This window comes from Coregonus clupeaformis, chromosome 13, assembly GCF_020615455.1.
Source record: "Coregonus clupeaformis isolate EN_2021a chromosome 13, ASM2061545v1, whole genome shotgun sequence".
Lineage (NCBI taxonomy): Eukaryota > Metazoa > Chordata > Actinopteri > Salmoniformes > Salmonidae > Coregonus > Coregonus clupeaformis.
In genome coordinates, this window is record NC_059204.1 from 34,187,525 (window position 1) to 34,199,659 (window position 12,135).

General features: G+C 43.9%; 1 protein-coding gene across 4 annotated transcripts in view; it reads right to left on the bottom strand.

Annotated features, from left to right (window-relative positions):
- Positions 1–12,135, bottom strand: part of LOC121579290 (cation channel sperm-associated protein subunit gamma-like) — a 32,488-nt gene that overhangs the window by 1,877 nt on the left and 18,476 nt on the right. For 3 of the 4 annotated variants that reach the window (XM_041893761.2, XM_045224339.1, XM_045224341.1), the window contains exons 8-26: positions 11,867–12,038; positions 9,655–9,792; positions 9,335–9,400; positions 8,854–8,976; positions 8,430–8,477; positions 7,985–8,114; positions 5,591–5,705; positions 5,253–5,414; positions 4,306–4,424; positions 3,895–4,108; positions 3,470–3,532; positions 3,068–3,269; positions 2,595–2,707; positions 2,134–2,214; positions 1,914–1,970; positions 1,467–1,623; positions 1,205–1,268; positions 960–1,058; positions 708–809 (exon numbers count right to left, since the gene is read on the bottom strand). In XM_041893761.2, coding sequence (XP_041749695.2) covers positions 708–809; positions 960–1,058; positions 1,205–1,268; positions 1,467–1,623; positions 1,914–1,970; positions 2,134–2,214; positions 2,595–2,707; positions 3,068–3,269; positions 3,470–3,532; positions 3,895–4,108; positions 4,306–4,424; positions 5,253–5,414; positions 5,591–5,705; positions 7,985–8,114; positions 8,430–8,477; positions 8,854–8,976; positions 9,335–9,400; positions 9,655–9,792; positions 11,867–12,038 — 2,225 coding nt within the window. The remainder of the gene's footprint in view (positions 1–707; positions 810–959; positions 1,059–1,204; positions 1,269–1,466; positions 1,624–1,913; positions 1,971–2,133; positions 2,215–2,594; positions 2,708–3,067; positions 3,270–3,469; positions 3,533–3,894; positions 4,109–4,305; positions 4,425–5,252; positions 5,415–5,590; positions 5,706–7,984; positions 8,115–8,429; positions 8,478–8,853; positions 8,977–9,334; positions 9,401–9,654; positions 9,793–11,866; positions 12,039–12,135) is intronic. The other variant, XM_045224340.1, reaches the window with a different exon arrangement.

The following is a 12,135-nucleotide window of genomic DNA, read 5'->3' on the forward strand; positions in this document are numbered from 1 at the left end:
TTTATTTTTTACTATTTTCTACATTGTAGAATATTTTAGATTCTTCAAATAGCCACCCTTTGCCTTGATGACAGCTTTGCACACTCTTGGCATTCTCTCAACCAACTTCATGAGGTTGTCACCTGGAATGCATTTCAATTAACAGGTGTGCCTTGTCAAAAGTTAATTTGTGGAATTTCTTTCCTTCTTAATGCGTTTGAGCCAATCAGTTGTGTTGTGACAAGGTAGGGGTGGTATACAGAAGATAGCCCTATTTGGTAAAAGACCAAGTCCATATTATGGCAAGAACAGTTCAACTATGCAAAGCGAAACGACAGTCAATCATTACTTTAAGACATGAAGGTCAGCCAATCCAGAAAATTTCCAGAACTTTGATGTCTTCACTATTATTCTTCAATGTAGAAGATAGTAAAAATTAAGAAAAACCCTTGAATGTAGAAAATAGTAAAAATAAAGAAAAACCCTTGAATGAGTAGGTGTCCAAACTTTTGACTGGTAGTGTACGTAAATGTATTATTTAAGTTTTTCTTAAATGTGCCAACTTTTCTAAAAACCTGTTTTTTCTTTGTCATTATAGGGTATTGTGTGTTGATTGAGGAAAAATAACAATTTTATCCATTTTAGAATAGGGCTGTAACATAACGTGGAAAAAGTCAAGGGGTCTGAATACTTTCCGAATGCACTGTGTGTGTATGTATGAGTGTTACCGAATATTGTTTGTATTGCCATGCATGACCACAAATCCTTCCTTAGTGATGTTGACACTGCTGTCCATGTCTTCAAACATCCATACCAGTGTCCTCTGGGAGCTGTGGGACAGACAGAGAAACCAGGGTGAACTTCCAGGGGGAGTCACACAAATATGCATCTCTATTGGTACCGTATATCAAACCAACCTTGCTCTAATATATTAAAACGATACATTTGGGTCCTGTGTAGCTCTAGTACAACTCCATTACCTGTAGTTGAGGCTGTTATACATAAGCACCTCCTCTGGAGTGTAGAGGCGGATGTGATCTTTTGAGTAAGCTCCTCCGCCAACCACCTTAAAGGTATAGCTATAGTGTAACAAATAGAGACAGTATGATATCAAGCCATGGGCTTCAACAGCAATTCATGTATAGAAACCACAAAGATGTTTCGTTTTTTGTCTGAGTACAAAAAAGCGGCACAAGAGGGGATGAGATTGATGGGGGGGGGTTACCTCCCGAGGAATCGCTCAGACTCTCCAGAGACCATGTCCTGGATCAAGAAGAAGGGATAGAACACTGCAGACAGAGACACAATGGAGGACATGTAACAGTGGTAGGTAGTTAGATTACATTATACATTTTCTGTCGACCTCCCCGCCTCCCTAATGTACAAGATGTATGTGTGCAGTTTAGATTTAGGTTGAGGGTCAAAACGTATGTCTTCGCAAAAGTTGACCATTTCAAAACGGGTTTAGTTCAGGGTCATAGTCTCACGGTCTTCATAGTAAAAGCAAGGCATGATGGGGTCGGGTTTGGGGCAGTTGAAGTAGCGCTTGTTGTTGTAGGCACACTTCTCCAGGGTAGTTGTGATGTCAAACGCCAGGCGGTTCCCGGGAGGGCAGCCAATGTAGATGGGCACCCTGTGCAGCCCCTAAGTGGTGGTGCAAAGCAAACATAATATCAGTTATAGGTGGCAGAGACATGTATGCCTGGTTCACACTATAGGGCCAAGCCGAGCTGTATTGGGCTAGCCTGGTAACACAACCATAGTTGCTGGAACGGTGATGGAAAGGACATGAAAGGAAAATATCAGAGCCAGCAGAGTACGGTTCAGGTCGGCCCAATAATGTGAATTAGGCATTAGATGGCATTGAATGGCCTATATGATGAGTCTAACACAATAGGACAGCATAGATGAAGTACAGACAACATGATACTGACTCTAAGGCCTATCCCCTGGTCTTTCTGCTGGTAGCACTTCATCTCCGAGCTGCTCACCTGCATTCACACAGTTTGAGAGAGAGACACCTGGTGGATAGAAGACTCAACAACACTACTCACAAAACATCTCCAAACATTTATAGTAGCAGCATATTCCCTGTCAAATACATGTCAGATATATGAGCCATATTGTTCCAGGCCCTCGTTGTTCACGTCTCACCCGTAGCAGGAGGTTGAAAGCCAGGAGCCCCTCACCCGCCAGCACTTGACCGGGAAACAGCCCCCTGTCTTTCACAGTCACCTTGGAACACGGAAGAACGTCATTTTGTTTGGTAATGGTAACAGTATACACGGTTTGTCCTGTGTGGCTCAATTGGTTGAGCATGGCGCTTGCAACGCTAAGGTCGTGGCCCATGGGTTTGATTGCCGCTGGGGCCACCGATATGAAAATGTATGCATGCTCTGGATAAAAGTGTCTGCTAAATGGCAAATATTATATTACACTGAGCTGTGAGCACACTGCCACTGTGATCAACTGAAAATATGTAAAAATGAAGCTGTGTGTGAAATGATGTTCCTACAGGAAAATTGAGTCTGAGAAGTAGGTTGTAAAAGTCAAGTGGTGGTGATACAGTGAAGGACATACTGAGGTATCTAAGGCTTGGTTTATGTATGCGTTACCTTATATAACACGGCCCCTCTGTTTAAGAGCTCGTTCCTGGTCACAGACACATGGATGTAGTGGTTGTTGGACACCTCAGCTGAGAGCCAGATGTAGTTGATGTCACTGAGCTCTTTAAGGTACGACAATCATTAGAGACACACAACATAACATAAAACAACATCACAGAAACGCCAACAGAATGCAGTTCATTAGTATGTTGAAATGATTTTCACTGGTGTATGACCTGGGTTCAAACAGCATTTGCTTTCTTTTAAATACTTTGAGTGTTTCATTGAGCCTGCCTGGAGTGCCAGATGGGTGGATGGTTCTAGGCAAGCTCAAACACTCACAGATGGAAGAATTTTAAAGAAAACCAATACTATTTCAACCAAGGGTCGTGCTCATTAGGGCACAGTGCCACAAAAGCCTGTTTCAGTCCGTTTTCTTCCATATGGTGCCTAATGAACATGAGCCCATTCTCTGCTCCCACCTCTGGGTTTCTCCTCCACGGAGAGGTGTTTGGCGGAGCCGCAGGCGATGTAGATGGAGAAGGAGAAGGAGGAGACCCGGTCCAGGTACACCATGTCTGGGAAGGTGATCTCTGAACTCATGTAGGCCCGGGAGTAGCCCCCCATCTCCACGTTGAAGCCTGTGGACGACACGCCGTTGCTAGCCATGTAGAAGTAGTAGTCCTGGGGAGCCAAGAGGACGCGATAGGACTTAGATTGTTATTAAGATCAGAGACAAAAGGTAAAAGGAAACTTTTATGTGGAGTGACATACGGTGTATATCTTTGTATGTGTATCCATATGTGTGTATGTTCATCTGTGTATGAGTGTATCATGTGCAGGGTCATTCACATGCATAAAAACTCTTAGAAGAAGAAGCTGACCGCATATATAACTTTGTCCTTCCACCAGCGCCAGGTTGGGTTGTGGACGGGGTTGCCAATGTCCTGGAAATAAGTAAAGTCAGTATCGTTAAATCCTTCACAAAAGCAATGCCTCCTCTTGCAATCCCAACAGCACTGAGGTGAGTGATTTCCCCAGCCTAACGGGAGGCGCTAACATTACACGAGAGCTAGAGGAAGGAGTTTGAAGGAGTAGGGAACAATCCCAAATCGGCCCCTCGATCCTACGCTCTATGCACTTGTGGAGATCTGAGAAGATAATGATGAACGATATGCTCAAATGGTTGACCGAGATGACATTCTCATTTGTAGGACCTGGGGTATTTCTCTCAGATCTCAACAAGTGCATAGGGGTTGACTTGGGATTGGGCGTGGTATGAGCAGACAGACGGCTGATGTAGGCCTACCATGATGTAGTCCGAGTGCAGGTGGAGCAGGTGGTGCAGCAGACCCTGGTAGGTGGCCAGGGAGGCAGTGGTCTGGAGGCCCAAGGAGGTGGGCACCAGGGGGGGCCGGGTCAGGTATTGCTGGATGCGGTTGTAGGGCTCTGGGTGGGGCAGGTCCGCCATGTGCTCCCAGAAGAAGGGGCAGGTGAGGGGGAAAGAGAAGGCACTGAACGACCTGGAGAGGGAGAAAGAGAAGGCACTGAACGACCTGGGGGGAGAGGGGGAAAGAGAAGGCACTGAACGACCTGGGGGGAGAGGGGGAAAGGGCAGGAGAAAGGAAAACGCAAATATGTATTGGGCGAAAAATGTACATTGAAGAATAGTCAGGGTGATAAATAGTCAGTAGAGAACACAGAGGAAAAGGTACAGTACTCCAAGTGGTGGACTTTGCGGGGGGTGGTCGAGAAGTGGCTATAGGAAAGGATCTCGGGCACAGGCAGCTCCCTCTTCACCACAGAACCCTTTCCCTTAGAGTCCACTGTGTACACCACCTAACGAGAGAGAGAGAGGAGGAGAGAGAGAGAGGGTTTACCTTCAACCTCCCACAGGAACATCACAGAGGTGGAAATAAATAAAATAATACATCTACACAGAGTACAAACATTAGGAACACCTGCTCTTTCCATGGCAAAGACTGACCAGGTGAAAGCTATGATCCCTTATTGATGTCACTTGTTAAATCCACTTTAATCAGTGTGGATGAAGGGGAGAAGACAGGTTAAAGAAGGATTTTCAAGCCTCCAGACAATTGAGACATGGATTGTGTATGTGTGCCATTCAGAGGGTGAATGGGCAAGACAAAATATTTAAGTGCCTTTGAATAGGGTAGTAGGTGCCAGGCGAACCGGTTTGAGTGTCAAGAACTGCAACACTGTTGGGTTTTTCACGCTCAGCAGTTTCCCATGTGTTTCAAGAATGGTCCACTACCCGAAAGACATCCAGCCAACTTGACACAACTGTGGGAAGCATTGGATTCAATATGGGCCAGCATCCCTGTGGAACGCTTTCGACACCTTGTAGAGTGCATGCCCCGACGAATTGAGGCTGTTCTGAGGGCAAAAGGGGATGCAACTCAATATTAGGAAGGTGTTCCTAATGTTTTGTACACTCAATGTATATTCTCATGAAAACAAATAGGCCTAGTACACACTCAGGTTGTACAAGTGATGTACAACCCATTTTATATAACAACTGTGACTGCCTCAACCGTCTTTCTGATTCTGCCACAATAAACTTGTCAATCTGGTTTATCGTATACATCCCTATGTGACTGATACACAATCCATGTATATAAATTGATAATAGTTGCATAGGGTTACCTCCTGCAGCTGTTTGTCCCAGTCGTAGAAGACAGTGAGCAGGCTGTGGGTCATGGAGTAGGAGCTGTCGCCCTTCAGAGCCTGCAGGCTAGAGAAGGCCTGCCAGCCCAGGGAGGGGCGCACTCGCATCACCTGGTCCACGCCCTCCTGCCCCCACCACAGCTGAAACACACACACACACACACACACAAACATGCTCACACACTCATTTTATATTGTCACGAATGAGTGTTTCATATCACACACACACACACACACGTTTGAAACACAAATGCACGTCATTTCACAATGAGTGAGCAAAAAATAAAACAGTCTTTCTTCCTCTCACACAGGTATACCTCTTCGGTCTCTGTGACGAAGGCAAACTCTCCGTGGTAGGACAGAGTGAAGTACTTGATCATCTGATCCAGAGGGAAGCCATTAAAGAACAGGTAGCTCATCCCCTGGTCTTGACTGTTGGGAACCACAGACAACAGATAGACAACATCTTTGTGCAAATATGACCTACCTTCATGCAAGCATCATGCATGTCCCTGCGTTTACACACACATGCACCAGGGTTTCCGTTAGCCGGTAGTAGCTGGCTTTTGGCAGATACAAAAAAAATGAAAAGCCGATAAATAATATTGCCGTCGGCTAATTGTCCGGGAGAAGAATAAATAATCCCATTGCAAAATAATGCTTTTAGCCTATTCATTTATTAAAATACCAGTCGATGTAAATACATTTGACCGGTCATACTTATCGGTCTATGGGTTAGTTTGCAATATTTAGTGGAATTAAATTCTCGTGTGTATTTTCATTAGTCGTTATGATTCTTATTTATCACACGGGCACAGCATACAGATAACAGAGCCTATTTTAAGCGGAACATCTGTTACAGCTCCTGTTGCAGCTGGAGTGAAACTTGATTTTTAAACCCAATCATTGCGCAACAATTCTAAATTAAATTGCATGTTAAAAACAGTTTTGATAGCCACGCTTAAAAATAGCTACTATTTTTATTTCTCAACTGTAATTGAAACATACTTCCCATTTGCCATTCAAGTGTATTTAAAGGTAGGCAGGCTTCAACGCATCACACACCACTTTGTAATGAGCTGGAGGCAGTATGAATTTTGAAAACATACACTTAATTGTTTGAAACCTGAAAGTTTTACTACATATTATGAGGCATGTTCACCTTGAATCAATGTAGCCTAGCCAAAACACAACCAAACATGGAGGTAATTATTTTATAAAGACTTCCATATGCCATTGAAACCAGTAGCCTATTTCTCTCATGTTCTATTGGATTTTTCAAATCAACTTTCTTTCATTGTCCAGTAGCCAAAGGCACAATCCTAGTTATATTAGCAACCCATGCTAGTTGTTGCATATTTGATCTCCCCTCTTTCTGAATTTCTAACTGATATTTTCATCTCGGTCTCATGAAACCGCTTGCATGTGCGGTGCGCTTTTGATAAGTGTTTTCCTGCTAATTTCATTATGCAATGAACATTCGCGTGTAGCCTGCTGCCTTGTACGCTTTGCTGCGCTTAATAGAAATAATAGTTTATCAACATTTTAAGCGAAACGTTCTGATCTGTTGCTTCATGGCTTACTTTATTTTTTTTTGCCTAGGCCTACTGGTTGTATGAATTTGGGATCTATCGTCCCAGAGTTTGTTTGGAATAGGCTATTTCTTTCTTGTACAGAACGACAAGCTGACTAATAGAATAGGTCAACATTTCTACTATGGGGGATAATAGACTGATATAGACTAGTGATTTTGCTGTTCATTAGGCCTACTCGTCATTTTGGCTGAGGAAAAGTAAATGTGTACAGTTATTCTAACATCGGAATTGGTAAGTACGCACGCCGTTGCATCATCGAGCAGACGCTCTTATCCAGTTAGTGCATTCATCTTAAGACAGCTAGGTGGGACAAACACATATCACAGGCATAGAAAGTAAATTCTTCCTCAATAAAGTAGCTATCAGTAGAGTCAGAGCTAGAAAGGTGGGTGGGGGGGTCGAGGTGAGGAGGAGGATTATTTAAGATACTGTTTGAAGAGGTAGGGTTTCAGGTGTTTTCAGAAGATGGGCAGGGACTCTGCTGTCCTGGCTTCAGGGGGAAGCTGGTTCTACCATTGGGGTACCAAGACAGAGAAGAGATTGGACTGAGCTGAGCGGGAGGTTACAGTAGTCTAGACGGGAGAAGACAAGTGCCTGGATTAGGACTTTCGCCGCTTCCTGTGTGAGGTACGGTCGTACTCTACGGATGTTGTAGAGCATGAACCTGCAGGACCGAGTTACTGCTTTGATGTTTGCAGAGAACGACAGGGTGTTTTCCAGGGTCACGCCAAGGTTCTATGCACTCTGAGAGGGCGACACTGTGGAGTTGTCAACCGTGATGGAGAGGTGATTTCTGTCATTCTGAGAACCGTGGGTGGACGCCCTAATCAGGTTATGCACCCAATGCATATGGGTCCGGTTTATTTCTCAAATGTCCGGTAAATTTAAATGCTGCCAGTCAAATGTCTGGCGCCACATTTTCCTAATGGAAACCCTTACACGAACGCATGCACACACTTATGCTACTTCCTAGCCTGTATTTCAGAGGCTGTTTCAGTTGTGTGTGCTCACAGTAAAAAAGTGCTGTCGATCAAATCTATAGCCATATGAACCCTAAATGTAGGCTAGCCTCTCTCTCTCACAAACACACACACACACACACAGCTGAATACCCACGAGCAGAGCAGAGCGTTTCCCCAGATGTAGAGGATGGCACTGATGGGGTTGAACACCATGCCTCTCAAGTGCAGAGTCACTGTGCCATTTTCCTGAGTCTTGGTCACCACCGTGAACGAGTCTCCACTGCCTGCACAAACACACACAGTTACTAACCCTAATGCAAAATAAGGTAATATTTCACATAATATAATACATAATATCCATGTGTTAATGGGGTCACGCTGTCGCTCAATAGTTTAGCTTCCTCGCTCAAGAGTTCACACTGGTACTCAATCTGGCATCCTCTGTCTTGCAAACACACGTGACCGTCCTCTTGAAACACCTTAGCCAGCTGCACCACCGAAAAGCTAGCGGGTGGGGGTATTTCAACCTGAGGAGTGAGTTTAAACCAACTCAACTCGGTTACAAAATGCAAAACACATGCAACAGGGGCAGAAAATACCTTTTGGGATATACTTGGGGAAGGTGTCGCCGAGGTGGAAATTATTGTCTGCAAAGACCAGAAACAGCCTTATTATTACATATCCTACTTACATTTACATTTTAGTCATTTAGCAGACGCTCTTATCCAGAGCGACTTACAGTTAGTGAGTGCATACATTTTCATACTGGCCCCCCGTGGGAAACGAACCCACAACCCTGGCGTTGCAAGCGCCATGCTCTACCAACTGAGCTACACGGGGCTACTTTGTTACATTGAAATTATAGTGTACATCCAACATGGCACCTTATTCCCTACATTGTGCACTATGGGCCTATGGTCAAAAGTAGAGTACCATATTAGGGAATAGGGTGACATTTTGAACGCAGACTTTCGGGCTTTAAAGTTTCTGTAAATCATCTGAAATAACATGTTACTACTGAACCTAATATGAGGAGGTGGTAGGAGTGGGCCTGTTTATTGTCCGGTAGCAGTTCGAGGAGAACCAAGTCAATCAGGTGGTTGTGGGAAGAATCCTGGGCTGCCCATTTGACCTGGCAGGCTTTACCTGAGGATGATATACACATGAGGGGTGAATCTAAACAGCTCAGACCTGGGTTCAAATACTACTTGAAATCATTCAAATACTTTGAGTGTTTGCTTGAGCGCCAAATGGGGAGGGTTTGCACTTTTGTAACTATTCTATTGGTTAATTAAACCAGGCAAGTTCAATCAAGCACAGATAAAGTATTTGAAATGATTTAAAATAAAAAGATTTACCCAGGTCTGCAGACAGTGAAACAGAATATATCATAACACAACCACCTGTTAGCCTACATTAGACAGTTGTGTATAGTACTACAAAAAAAACGTTATAAAAAAGGTTAACGGTAATTCATGGAAAATATGGTGGCTGGTGAACTCACTGTTCATAAACTCGCAAGCAGTGCTGCCCTTGGAGTCTAGCAACTGAGTAAACGTCACGTCACCGTCTGTTGGGGAAATTGAACCGTGGAAAATAATAAGAGAAGTAAAGACTAAGAGAATTGTGTGATAAGAAAAAAACAGAGAAGGAACACCCAACTAAGAGAGCTAAGCACACAGCCTGAGTAAAAAAAGAATAATCATATCTGACAGCAGACGAAAGACAGAGGTTTGGGACTGACTGGCTGGCTGACTGATTCATTGTTTGACTAATTGACTGGCGGCCTGTCTGCTTGACTGACTGACTGACTGACTGACTGACCGTAGACCTGGGCCCTGTAGAGGGTACCCTTCTGCCAGCCTCCTCCCAGGATGTAGAAGTACTCGGTGTCGTGGTACGAGATGAACACAGGCACCATGCGGGACACGCACACCGTGCGCAGCACCTGTTGCCATGCCTCTGACACAGTGTAGAGAGAGGGGGATACGGAGAGTTTTAATGGAGCTACAGTGCTGCTTGAAAATATGTGAACCCCTTGTGTAATTACAGATATTTTCAGTTTTATCCTGAAATCTTCATTTAATCAGAACCAGTCTTTTTGATCTGACATAACAGGTTTATATTTACCAATACCATATGTTGGTGTAGAGGAAATCATGCGTGTAGTAGAAAAACAAAATAAAAAAGGAATTAGAGCAGGTGCAAAAATAAGTGAACCCCAAGTTGCATTGGTTAAATCAAGTAGGTAAGTAGAATCAGGTGGGTAAATAATTAGCTACCAAATGAACCAATCAAAGGAGAGATTGTTAGGAAAGAGTTTGGGCGGGACTCTGATAAATAGAGATAAGAAACCTGGTCAGTTTGGTGTTACCCATCCAGGTGAATGCAAAGCACACCATGCTGAGAGGAAAGGAGATCTCAGAGGACATCAGGACGAGGGTAGTGAGAGCACATCAGTCTGGGGAAGGCTATAAAATCATCTCAAAAAGATTTGAGCTCCATCAGTCCACTGTGAGGCAAATAATTTACAAATGGAGAGCATTTAACATGACAGCAACTCGGCCTACAAGTGGACGCTCTTCCAAAATATCCCCAAGAGCCACAAGAACAATAATAAATCAGGTAAAAGCCAACCCAAACATAACATATTTTGCAGAGCTCCCTTGCTGCATCTCAGGTAATTGTGCATACTTCAACAATAAGAAGAACACTGAATCGAAATGCCATTCATGGGAGGGTTGCTAGGAGGTAGCCTCTGCTGTCAAAAAAGAACCAAACTGCCCGTCTTAACGTTGCCAGAGACCACCTGGACAAACCTGAAGGTTTCTGGAAGTCCATTCTCTGGACCGATGAGTCCAAAATTGACCTTTTTGGTCACAATCAACACCGCAATGTTTGGCGAAAACCCAACACTGCGTACCACCAAAATAACCTTATCCCAACAGTCAAGCATGGTGGTGGGAATGTCAAGATCTGGGGCTGCTTTTCCTCCTCTGGACCTGGACGACTCCACATCATTAAGGGAACCATGAATTCTGAGGTATACCAGGAGATTCTTGAACAGAACATCAGGCCATCAGTTAATGAGCTAAAGCTGGGCTGAAAATGGGTCTTAACAAGACAACGACCCAAAGCATTCAAGCAAATCTACCAAAGAATGTCTCAGGAGAAAGAAGGTTTGTGTTTGGATTGGCCAAGTCAAAGTCCTGACCTAAATCCAATCGAGATGCTGTGCAGTTCATGCCAGACACCCCTCAAACCTAACTCAATTGGCTGAGTTCTGTAAGGAGGAGTGGGCAAAAATCCCTCAAAACAGATGTCAGAGACTGATCACTGGCTATAGGAGACGTTTAGTCCAAGTTATCGCTGCTAATGGAGGTGCCACAAGCTATTGACTGAAGGGGTTCACATATTTATGCACACATCAAATCTGAGTTTCTGTTAAATAAACCACTTTTGTTAAATGAACAATGAAAATGTATCATATTTTTTTGTTTCTGTCATTTACTTGGACTGTCTTTATTACGAATTGGGGTTTAGATAAGGATTTTATGTTTATTTTAATATTCTATAGCAAAATAATGACCATCCCTGTAGTGTTTTGTTTGTGGATCTAATTGCTACAGCCACAAAGAGACTTTGTGACCGAGATTTTGCCACTGTTTTTTTCAATGGGAGTCATCCGTTGACAGATGATGGACAACAGAGCACTAATTGTTTGTCTTTTTACGTATGCAGCTTATCCATAAATAGTTGAATTGAGTTTAACTTGATGGACAGAAACAATATTATGCACTCACTAACTGTAAGTCGCTCTGGATAAGAGCGTCTGCTAAATTACTAAAATGTAAAATGTAATGAATGAATAAGTGATTTCATCTGTGTTCATGCGTCTCTAGGTGCCGTAGTCTCAGTTTGAGAATCAACTGTGCAATTTATTCCGTGGACACAGGGGACAGAGATTCCAGATTTCATGTTCCAGTGTGTAAGCAGGGTGAATGGGAGCCAGTGGTGTCTAACAGTGCAGTTTTACCTGAGGGCGGGGCTCTTAGAGGCAGCAGGGAGAAGTTGCCCACGAAGCGGTGCAGCAGCTGGTTCTGGCGGATGAACAGGGAGCTCTCTGTGGAGATGGCCTCTAGGATCATGGAGGAGAACTCCACCTGGGGGCAGTTCAGGGAGCCTGCCCAGCAGCTCTCGATACCCACCTAAGTGTAAACCGATTGGACACACATGCATACCAGGGTGGGGGTCAATTCCATGTCAATTCAGGTAGTAAACTGAAATTACAACGTTTTCTTATGG